The sequence below is a fragment of the Gopherus evgoodei genome, chromosome 10 (genome assembly GCF_007399415.2).
Source record: "Gopherus evgoodei ecotype Sinaloan lineage chromosome 10, rGopEvg1_v1.p, whole genome shotgun sequence".
NCBI classification, from domain to species: Eukaryota; Metazoa; Chordata; order Testudines; family Testudinidae; genus Gopherus; species Gopherus evgoodei.
The window spans coordinates 54981109-54993495 of record NC_044331.1 but is presented as its reverse complement, the minus strand read 5'-3'; the positions used below and the strand labels follow the sequence as shown (position 1 = coordinate 54993495).

At 43.2% G+C, this 12387-nt stretch overlaps 1 protein-coding gene across 3 annotated transcripts in view; it reads right to left on the bottom strand.

The window, feature by feature from the left end:
- Positions 1-7347: 7347 nt before the first annotated feature.
- KIAA0556 (KIAA0556 ortholog) overlaps positions 7348-12387 on the bottom strand; it is a 187336-nt gene continuing 182296 nt past the window's right edge. For all 3 annotated transcript variants that reach the window (XM_030579222.1, XM_030579224.1, XM_030579223.1), the window contains one exon: positions 7348-11333. In XM_030579222.1, the coding sequence (XP_030435082.1) occupies positions 11275-11333 (59 nt within the window). In that variant the 3' untranslated portion in view covers positions 7348-11274. The remainder of the gene's footprint in view (positions 11334-12387) is intronic.

The following is a 12387-nucleotide window of genomic DNA, read 5'->3' as shown; positions in this document are numbered from 1 at the left end:
TCCTTATATGGAGAGGGGCCACAGGGCATACATGCCACCCCTAAGGGTACTTCTCAGCAAAGTTCTCTGGCTCCAGAGAGTGCACAAACCTCAGAATATGCATCTACTTGAAAAACCTGTCTTCCAACAGCAGCCACTGCCAGATACTTCAGAGGCAATGAACAGAACAGGACAATTATTGAGTGATCCATCCCGTTGTCCAGTCCCAGCTTCTGGCAGAGAGGCTTAGGGACACCCAGAGCATGGGGTTGCATCCCTGACCACCTTGCCTAATAGCCAACGACGGACCTCTCCTCCATCATCTAATTCTAATTTTGGACTTCACAACTTCCCCTTAGCTTTATGAGGGATCAGTGTGTTCCTGTACCAGCTCTTAGGAATACGTTTATGTAATTACTAAAGTGATGTGTGTGCTTTTGTACCATCCTCTCTAGTCAGGAATGTGCTTACCTGGTTAGCTGACAGCTAGTGGGTTACTATTCTGCCATGGCCAAGCCTACTCTGCTTCACGCTGTCAGTTAGGCCTAGGGCTCCAGCAAAGTTTACAACCATCACCATCAGATGGTCAGTAGTATATTCCTACTGCTATACCCATTACTCAAGCATGGAAGTTTGTCCATAGAGATTCTATGGTACAGTTTGAATCATTTAAAATTTTCACTCTATCTGACATTATGCTTTCTTTCACTTATAGTGTCACTCCCCCACCAGCGCGACCTACTCTGTCACTCCTATATATTTTGTACCCTGGTATTATCATGTCCCACTGATTATAATCATTCCACCAAGTTTCTGTGATGCCTATTATATCAATATCCTCATTTAATACCAGGCACTCCAGTTCTCAGGGAGGAGGGAAGAGGGTTGGTTTTAGGTTTATTAACGGGCCTGGGATGTTGCTTTGTTCAGGTATTTCTGAACCAGCTGGTCTTTGCTGGCTAAGCAGAGACAGAAGGGGAGGGATGCTGTGGCCTCAGGGGTTTTAAACCCAAGAGCAGTGAAGCCTGCAGTGCTGGGTTAATGCAGCAGAGCTTCCCTCCATCCCCGCAAAGTCCCATCTAGTTCTGAGGGAGAGGAGAGTCTGTGACTTGGGGCTGGTGGAGTTCAAGGCGTCTCTCCTGGCAAATCCACTTCATTCACGTCAAAAGCTTCTGCAGAGTGTAATGATGTGTCCTCCGTGTGGGCATGACCCATCCCCCGGGCAGGCAACAGAAATACCTCAGCGGCACTAAGCCCAGTTTCTCTCTCCAACCAGTCTCTCTATCTCCAGAGAGAGAATCAGGACTTGGAGGAGAGGCGAAAACAGGCTTTAACTCCTCCATTAACCAAACTTGACAAACCAGCCCCTTCTGGACCCAGGTTGGGCAGTGAGCTCCTAGGGGACCTCAGGGCCCAGCACAATAGAAGTGGGCCCCACACATTGTTATCCCCTATAGAGCAGCAGTGGCAGTGAAATACACGTCCAACTTTCCCAGGTGTTCCAAAAGGCAACAAGCAACATACTGTCTGGCCTGTGACTCAGATGGTGAATTTATCTGATCTTTTAGCTTCCTGCTCACCAGTTTGTATTGGTGGGCCTGCTGCAGCTCTTCCCTGCTTGATTCTGTCGCTGACACCTACCTGAATGGAAACGACATTGTACTGTACAAGTCTTTACTGCAGGCCTGTGGACAACGCACAGAAAGCTCTGAAAGCTTTGTTTAAAAATCTTACCAGCTCAGCTTCATGCAGACACCAAGACACCTGCACCCCCGCCTCCGGGGGAGATTGGGAAAGGTTCCACACCACCTTTCAGCTGCTGATTCAGGCCCCAGTGTAACTTACGCTGTAGAAGAGATGCTCTGTTACCCCAGCAGTAATGGTCCCCATTATCAGACGGCAATGCACTCCAGCCACATTCTCCTGCTCCAGGGCCTTCCCTGACACACGATAGCATGATCCACAGGCCTCAAACCCGGGGCCACAAAAGCAGCCATGCTTCAACTCTCCACTTGGCAGCCTACTGAAAACTGCTGACCCAAGACCCATGAAGTCCAGCCCAATTTGAGGCTCTGTCCCTGACTTCAAATTAGCGGAGTCCTAGAGCAACAGATTGGCCTGCTGGTCCTACTTCGGGTGACCAGATGTCTAGTTTTCTACCAGAAGACCCAGTCAAAAAGGGACTGGGTGCCTCCTCCTGCACCTCAATCCCCTGCCTCAACCCACAGCCCTCTCCCACACTCTGAATTCCTCAGCCCCACCCTCGAGCCTGGAGCCCCCTCCTGCACTCCAAAGCCCACACCCCTGGCTCCACCCCAGAGCCCACACCCCCAGCTGGAGCCCTCACCCCCTCCCACACCCCAAGCCCCTGCCCCATTCCAGTGAAAGTGAGTAACAGTGGGGGAGAGTGAGCCACCAAGGGAGGTGGAATGTAGTGAGTGGAGGCGGGGCCTTGGAGAAGGGGTGGGGCAGGGGCAGAGCCTTGGGGCAGGAGCAGGGCTAGGGTGTGCCGTTAGAAAGTTGGCAATCCTAGCCCTACGTAAGCCAGCAACAGGAACCAGAAGCTTTTTGAACAACTGGGATCCACCCTGCTCCTACTTGACTTCCTGGCATCCTGACCTGGCTTGGCTCCTGCCTCTGACCCCTGGGTATCCTGACCTGGCCTGACTTTGGTTGCCGACTTGTGGTTCTGATCTCCAGTTTGTCTCCTGTTTCTGATCTCCTCGTGTCCTGACTCTTGATGCCTGACTGTGGACTCCAGCTCTGACCACTAGGTCAGGCTGTTCCTGACCTGGGCTTGACACATACCCTATAACTGAGGGGATCAGGGGTGGGAGCAGGAACAGCTGGCCCAGAGCCTGCTATGCTGACTTGACATCACCACTGCGATCATCACCTGACTCATTTCAGCAATTTTCCAGCTGCCCTGCACCTTTCAGAAGTTCCAAGGCTGCTAAAATGCCACCAGTGCTCCCCTGCCCACTACCCAGTGCCCCTTACCAGGAACTAGCATTTGAAATACTGCTGATTGGTGAATTTGGCTTTGTTTAAGAAAGAAATTGAAAATGTAAGCTAGTAAGCCATCCTTGGACATACGGGGTGATCAGATATCAGTGTGATGATAACCGGCTAGCTAGATTTTCAAAAATGAAAAGGCAGTTGTAGATCTGACTTGGCCTGAGATATGGTCCATTACAGATTTGTTTTTTTCTTTATTCTTTGCCCTTGCCAATGTCATGCTGTGATAAACAAACCAATATTTACAATCCAGATTCAGTTCATTCTGAGTAAGCAGGCTATAGGTAAAGGTGAACAATCCCGTTGTGATGGTTTGCTTAATGGCCTGGAAATTGAATTGGTGGATAAGCCTGAAGTTTAATCTTTTACATTTAACGGCGAGACAAGAAGTCACATTAATTCTTCTTTTTGCATCACACTTTTGGCAATGTTGAATGATATGCAGCTGCTGCATGGGAATGAATTACTCCTGCTGAAATTGGACCTGACATTGACTACAGGAAACTTTCTTGATGACAAGTTTGTTTCTCCTCTCTGCCTGCTGTGAGCCCTGGGGTGAGATAAATGTTTTTGCAAATAATTATTACTGAAAAAATGAAATTAAAATAACAGCTCAGATTTTGCTCTTCTAATGACTGGACTGGTATCTGCAGCAGATAGTATATGAGTATAGGGATAAAAAAGGTCCTTTGCTAGCAACGGTTTATAATAAGGTCATTGCATCCAGGCAAATCCCTCGGATTAGGGATGCAGAAACTCACGTCTGCTCCCATCCCACAGAGATTAACGAAATATTACATTTCTCTGTATATAAGTTACTGCAGGCACAAGCCCAGGTGGTGCTGACCCTTGAGTCAAAAAAGTGAACAGAGTGTTGGGAATCATTAAGAAAGGAATAGATAATAAGACAGAAAATACCATATTGCCTCTATATAAATCCATGGTACACCCACATTTTGAATACTGCATGCAGATGTGGTTGCCCCATCTCCTAAAAGATATATTGGGATTGGAAAAGATTCAGAGAAGGGCAACAAAAATGATTAGGGGTATGGAATGGCTGCCATATACGGAGAGATTAATAAACTGTCTTTTCAGCTTGGAGACAAATAAGGAGGGATATAATAGAGGTCTATAAAATCATGACTGGTGTGGAGAAAGAAGATAAGGAAGTGTTATTTACCCCTTCTCATAACACAAGAACTAGGGGTCAACAAATGAAATTAATAGGTAGCAGTTTTAAAACAAACAAAAGGAAGTATTTCTTCATACAACGCACAGTCAGTCTGTGAAACTCTTTGCCAGAGGATGTTGTGAAGGCCAAGACTATAACAGGGTTCAAAAAAGAACTAGATAAGTTCAGAGAGGATAGGTCCATCAATGGCTATTAGCCAGGATGGGCAGGGATGGTGTCCCTAGCCTCTGTTTGCCAGAAGCTTGGAATGGGCGACAGAGAATGGATCACTTGATGATTACCTGTTCTGTTCTTTCCCTCTGGGTCACCTGGCATTGGCCAGTGTCAGAAGACAGGATTCTGGGCTAGATGGACCTTTGGTCTGACCTAGTATGGACATTCTTATGTTCTTAATTGAGGGCTTCTAATTAATTGACTGTAAATTAAATTTCAAATCACCTGAACTGAGGACTGTTGCAACACTAAACCTTTTTGTGATTGTTTGATTTGCAATTTCTTCCTTGTTGTGTTGTTGTTGCAATGTGGGGTGGTTTTGTTTTTGATGTAAATGATATTTGTTGTTCTGTACATGAGAGACAGCATGGTGCTAATGATCCCCATAACGAGCTAAATTGGCACAAGCCCACAATGGCCACGTTGTCCTCACAAATGTTGGTGGTGAAACAGGTGGGCAGGATATGGCGTAGACTAAAAATGCCTACAAATTTTCACAGCCTTTGGGTTTTGCAAATGGCTCTTGAATGCAAAAATGGTTCCAATGAACATCATTTTGTTGCTTCTTTTTAAAGGAGGCAACATACTTGGGTGAAAATGCCCTTGTTCTCCAAGCACTAAGTGCATAAAATTTTCACGGTGTGTATAACTGTACAGCTTTAACTGTGTAAATGGCAAAAAGAAGGGAGACATTTTTGGCATCTTTACCCACTCTAGGCACACAGCTAAAGAAGCAATAAGAGAGGGTTTGTTTTTAAACGTCTTATATACATATAACAGCAGCAGTTTGGGGTTTGTTTTAGCTACAAGTGAAGTAAGTTGTTCTGTACTTTGATAACATCTCTAAGGTTTAATTGTAGTTTTTGTAACATCTAATCAAATAAAATCTATAAATCCCCATTTTGGAATAAGAAATTTGCAAACCTAAAAATATAGCCAAATACCTTTTCCATTTTTCTATGCTTAAAATAAGCAAGGTTTCTGTTTTTGTAACAGTAATTTCATGAACGAGTGGCCAATCCTGGATGGAATTGGTTCATGAAAGAGAGGGATTATATTGTAATAAGGGGGCCAACAAATTTTCCCTCATAGTAAGTGCAACTATCAAAAATAAGTGAAATTTGTGAACTGTCACAATAACATATAACAATACATGTTGATGGGATAAGGTGCAAAAGGGAGGCAGGAAGGCTGAATTAGTAGAAACAAAAACACATCCTGATATAACTCAAATAAGATCACGCCTGGTAAACAAGAGAAGTGTGGGACTGGAAATCAATGGACCAAAATTAGTGTGTCAGAAATTAGGTCAAATTGGTGACAAAAATAATGAGGGGATGGGCTATTTCACCCATATCTATCCTTTGGGGGGTCCTTAAAAGAAAAGATTTGGTGGGGGAGGAGAAGAAGCTGTCTGCAAACAACTGCTGGAGTGAGCTTTGCCCATCATAGCCACCAATCCCACCATCTCCTGGGATCTTGGCCTCTACCGTGACATTGCTGGACCTTCATCATCCTAATCCTGAGATCAGACCAGGCTAAAGAGAGGACCCCACGTTACATCACCACATCCGCCAGCTCTGACTAAATTCCAAACCCCACTTGGGATGTGAGATTTTGTCATGCCAACAACCCCCGTCTCCCCAATTTATTTTTCCTCCCCACGTTATTTTCTTCTCTTTCCTATCCCTCTTCTTAAGCCTTTTGTTGGTAACAATCTGGCTTAGCTGGCCAAGACAATATTTTGCAACATGGCTGAAGCCTGTGGCCAAAGAGGCAACTAAAAGTAATGCCCTACACTGCTTGACATTGGTACAAGCTTGCCAGGTCTGAGTGCCTGATCAGACCACGCATGTTGTCTGTGTTTCTCCAGCAATGAGATTGCAAGTGAGAGTCAACACCAGGGACAGAAGTTGCATTTTCTTTCTTTGCTGTTCTTTTCTCTCCCCTCTTGTGTGTGGTTGTCTTGTTTTGTCTTCCGGGCGATGGGACTGGACCAGCGACAACAGCTCCAGCCCATCTCAAATAACTCCTTCTCTGTTTCCCACAAGAGGGCAATGATTGAAGACTGCCAAACAAGGTTTTGTTTCCTTCTAACGACTCGCCAGCTAAAGGAAAAGGGAACCTGGCATAAGGTTACAATGAAAGCCTTAATACTTTACATTTCAAATGCTTGAACTGCATGTTTACTAAAAGGCTAAAGGAATATTTAATGATGTGTTTGTCATGACATTAGGCAGGTGGAGGTATCTGTATACTGAATCTTGTTTAATACTGTTTAATGTTGGACAGCAACAGGGTCTTGTTAACACCTTTGGGCCCATATATAGAACAATCTGCCAAGGTCGTGATGGATTCTCCTTCACTGACAATTTTTAACTCACGACTGGATGTTTTTCTAAAAGGCCTGCTCTAGGAATTATTGTGGGACAGTTCTCTGGCCTGTTATACAGCAGGTCAGACTAGATGATCACAATGGTCCCTTCTGGCCTTGGAATCCATGAATGCCATCTAAATTAATGCAACAGTCACCACAACACGTTGTTCACATTCTAGGTCAGAGTTAGGGTGGGTGGAGGAGACAAGATAACAATAGTGTAAACAACGTGTAACAGAGAACCCAAGGTCCAGCTGGTCCCTGACCTACCCAGTACCTGATGGGAGGGACCTTTAAGCATCATGGCAGAGGTAGATTTCAAAGAGAGATTTAAAGGCAAAATAGCATGATACTACCACTGACATATCATGAAATAATGTAAAACTTATAAAAAGGCCAAAATAAATTCTAAATGAAATTTTGAAATTCAATTTTTGTTGAAAGCTAAACAAAAATTCTGAAAACTTGCAAAAGGAAAATGTTTTAAAATGCAGCAAAGAGTCCTGTGGCACCTTATAGACTAACAGATGTTTTGGAGCATGAGCTTTCATGGAGTTTTCATGCTCCAAAATGTCTGTTAGTCTATAAGGTGCCACAGGACTCTTTGCTGCTTTTGCAGATCCAGACTAACATGGCTATTCCTCTGATACTGTTTAAAATGGTTGTTTCAAAATAATGATTTTCCTGGGAATTTTTTGTTGCAATAGAGACTTTTTCAAACTCTTTTAACTTAGACGAAAACCAGCACTGTTCATCAAAAAAATGTTTAGAAGCAGCTCTAGTGAGGCCTCCCCAACTCCTGTGTTGGCTAAGGCCCCAGGCACTTGCTCGGTTGCAGCTGTGGAGGGAATGCTGCAGTTAATGCTGCTGGCATAATTCCTGCCTGAGCAGTGTGTGGTGTCATGGAGCGCAGCCAGACCCCTGCTCCAGTCCCTCCCATGGAGCCCCCTCTGTAAAGACATGCTGGTGCTTAGGCTCCCAAAAGTTCCCTCTGGCTGTGGCTATGGTGGAGACAATCCAAGGTTATGACAGTGGCCAGAGGAGCTGAGGAACTTTGCACCAGGTATAACATAGTGATGGTTGTACCCCGTCTATTTTAAAACCTTTATTTTGTTGGCTCCCTGTGCAGAAGGGGAACACATATCTTGCAGAGGGCCCAGTCACTCATTACTGTGGAAACGCCCATGGGTGAAGGTTCTGAGAAGGGTTCTGGGAGGTTTCCTTGGCAATGTTTTCCAAAATCACGTGGCCTTGGGGAGGGAATGTGGAAACTTGCTTCCCCCACTGTGAAGCACACAGTGGATCCACCGCAAACTCCAGGAGGGCCCAGCTTCAAGAGTTTAATACCTTTTCTTGCCTGACATTGGGACATTTTGCAACTTAGACTGTTAATAAGAAATTAATGTATCATTTTTAATGGTGCCCGGCTGGCTCAGAGGAGAATGGGCAGCATTTCTATGGCTGATCATTCAGAAATGAGGAGCTTATTTGGATGCTAGTATCCATTACTCCAGGCCTATTTTGAAAGCAGTTTTAACAGACGTATCTCAGTACTGTTCACTGTCATGTTACTCAACAGCTACACTCCAGTTACCTAGTCTTGCAAAATACAACATTCAACTCTATCTACCTATGTCTGTAGTATCTGAGCACCTCACAAACATTAATGACAATATCTTCAACACCCCTGTGAGGAGGGAAATATTATCTTCAGTTCACCAATGAAGGCGTAGTGCGACTTGACATAAATAAGTGGTATAAGTTTGGGAAGCTTTTTAACAAGAGCCTTACCAATAATTGTCATTCTTTAAACTCCAGTTCTCCAAGACCTTCAGAGGGCTTGTCTGCACGGTGATTTAATGCACGACAAGCCAGCAAGTGACTCTACAGTGCACTAGCATGCTATGCACTCACTGCTCATGTGGTCTCTGCCATTGCACACTAAAAGACAGAATGTTTAGTGTGAAGTGGCAAGGTTCACATGACCAGTTAGCCTGCAGCATGCTAGTGGACTGTAGATTCATTCCCTAGTTTGTCACACACTAAATCACCATGGATACAAGCTATCACATTTTGCTAAAATTTCAGCTCCACTGACGATAGCAGCAGTGGAAGCCATAGTGTAGACAAGATGTGGCCACTGGCCACAGAGACATGCTTTGAGCCTATGAAGACAACAGTGCTCAAAATGCCAGTGGCTGCACTGTACACACTCATTCTCACCATTTTTACCACCAGTAGAGCTGAACCAGTGCACAGTCCAACAGTTCTTGGATTACTCACTTTCCTAACATTATTCTATATGGTTTCTTTTGGGTTGCATCTATACTAGCAAACTTTGTCATCATAATTCACAATCGGTGCAGCTCTACTGGGTAGCTAAGGCAGAATCTCAACTGTGCTTAGGACTCAGGCATTTGTACAACCATGTCTAAGTCCCATCTACACTACAGCTTCCACCACTGCTACCATAGTGAGCTGTTATAGTCATGAATTGTGGCTACTAATTTTTTGTAGTGTAGACTAGGCTTTACTGACAATGGTGCAGACCTGGAACCCAAAACATTAGCCCTTCACTACTGTAACAGTCCTCACCTGGACCCACAATATCCCAAATCTAATCCAGTCCTGACTGCCAGCACTCCCTTGAGCAGAAAGGGCCAAGAAACGAAAATTTTACAGCTGCTTTATGATGTGGACAAATGCCTTCTAGGAACTAAGAGGAGACTTCCATTTACAGTATTCCTAATCAGGATCTTAACCCTGCTCTGTTGAAGTGACTTTACCATTTATCTCCTGGCTGTTGGAATAAGACTTTTTCATGGTAATAGGTAGCACATTAATATTTCCATATAATAGCATTTTAATGATATTGAAATAGAGATATAAATCTATTTTATATTTAGAGGAAGTAAAAAGTTATTTTTGTCTAAAATACAAAATGTTACATATAGCTGCAATATCAATACACAGAAATTGGGGGGAGCACAGTTCATTTGTGCTTTACAACTCAGCAAACAACATTGACCAGGAGAAAGAATAAAATATATTTTCATAAGCAAATATACAAGCTATCAGGTTCTCAGATAATCCTGATGTAGCCTGGAATTGGCAGCAATGAATTTGGTTGCTGTATCAGGAATTGCAGTGGTAAGTCTCTGCTTTATGTTTAAAATAGCATCTGGCTAAAAGAAATGTGTCTTATGGTATTTCAGTGTCTCACCTCTACGATGAACACTGGGAACTCTCTATCTGGGAAAAGGAAGAATCTTTTTTATGGAAAAGAGATTTATAGGTTATAATCAGCTACAAGTTTTAAGTGAAAATGACACTTACATAACTGCATCCTGAAACACAGTCATTTTTTTCGTCACATTTTTAGTTGTATAACACCACACTTGTAGTATAATATATCTGGACTCTTCAGGTTTAGATCCAGAAATATAATCCATTTATATATGGAACACAAGTTACAAAGCACTTAGTTTGCCAGGATAGGTGTGGTATGTTGATGACAATAGATCTGTTTTGTGCACTATACGGCATGCATTGCTACAGTGTCTTTGTACACAATCCAGTATGTAACCATGTGTTTGTAAAAGAGAAGAGGAGAGGAGTGTTCTGGCTGCAGGGTTATGAAGTATGTATAAGGAGGTAAAGGTCCAGCTACACATTTTTTTGCTATTTTCACAATAGTGAAATTGATGCAAATTTATCATTATTTCAAATCCTTTCATTGCAAAAATGAGAATTGAGCAATTTGCTAAAACTTTACTGATCATGAACTCATGGAAACCCTACTTCCTGACCTGAATTTTTAAAAGGTAATTCCCATGCTACCATTGATACCTCTGTCAATGTTACTTCCTGCCTCTAACAGCACTACTCCATAGTGAGCTGGTGGAGGGGCTTTTCTCCTGAAGTACAGTTTTTCTTAATATGTACATTTTCCAGTGGACTATATACAAATTGCTTGAACCGGAATAGAAATAATTTAGGGGCTCAAAGGCTTTGTGGCTGACCAGCAGTTTAAAACTTGAGAGTTTAGGACTGAACTACAACTCTGAAGGTCTTTTCTCAGTTCTACAATACTGCTTCCCCAAAGCTATGTGTACACATTGAGAATGGACTTCAGTTAGCATTAAGGTTCTTACTCAAAAGCAGGTCCACTTAGGTAGAGATAGGTAGAAGTTAACAGTGACTTTACTTACATTGTTTACTGGTTTGCCAGTTAACAGAGAATGAAAATGTGGATAGTATAGGTGCTGACATAATAAAAAACACTATCAGTGTATACTTAAAATTTCATTTCTAAAGAGCTTCCCCCATCAAACGAAACTTCCCATCATTAGACAGTAAAGATTTCAGGCCTTTCGGTGGTGGTTCAGGAGTGTCAAGTGGCAAACATCTGCCACATGGTTGATTTGCATTCAGAAGTGCCAGATGGTAGGCATCTCAGCTGGTGCCCTCAGGATATCCACTTCATAACCTCTCAGTGTCTTTTCCTCCTCAGCATTCCTTTATCACGTATGCAGGTTTTTGGACGTAAAACTGTTGGGACAGAAAAGTGTGTTGTTTTAAGACCAATAACACATATTAACAGTGAAGTCGCAAGTTAAACCAGGAGACAAGAATCAATTCCATTTTCCACCCCAGACAGAAAGCTATACCTTTCCTCCCCAGTACTGAGCCCCAAAGAAAGAGAACCCTCTCCACTATAAGAGTGAGGACAGATTAACAATTGGATCAAACCCCTAAGGGAATGGGTGGATTCTCCATCCCTTGAGATCTTCAGATCCAGACTGGATGCCTTTCTGGAAGACATGCTTTAGCCAAACACAAGTTACTGGGTTCCTACAGGGGTAACAGTAAAATTTAATGGCCTGTAACATACGAAGAGGTCAGACTAGATGATCTCATGATCCCTTCTGGTATTAAACACTGTGGCTTAACAACCATGTAAAAGAAGCAGTGAGACATAAAAAGACTTCCTTTAAAAAGTGGAAGTCAAATCCTAGTGAGGCAAATAGAAAGGAGCATAAACATTAAGTGCAAGAGTGTAATAAGAAAAGCCAAAGAGGAGTTTGAAGAACGGCTAGCCAAAAACTTCAAAGGTAATAACAAAATGTTTTTTAAGTACATCAGAAGCAGGAAGCCTGCTAAACAACCAGTGGGGCCCCCTTGATGATCGAAATACAAAAGGAGCGCTTGAAGATGATAAAGTCATTGCAGAGAAACTAAATGGATTCTTTGCTTCAGTCTTCACGGCTGAGGATGTTAGGGAGATTTCCAAACCTGAGCTGGCTTTTGTAAGTGAAAAATCTGAGGAACTGTCACAGATTGAAGTGTCACTAGAAGAGGTTTTGGAATTAATTGATACACTCAACATTAACAAGTTACCAGGACCCGATGGCACGCACTCAAGAGTTCTGAAAGAACTCAAATGTGAAGCTGCGGAACTATTAACTAAGGTTTGTAACCTGTCTTTTAAATCGGCTTCAGTACGCAATGACTGGAAGTTAGCTAATGTAACACCAATATTTAAAAAGGGCTCTAGAGGTGATCCCGGCAATTACAGACCGGTAAGTCTAATGTCGGTACCGGG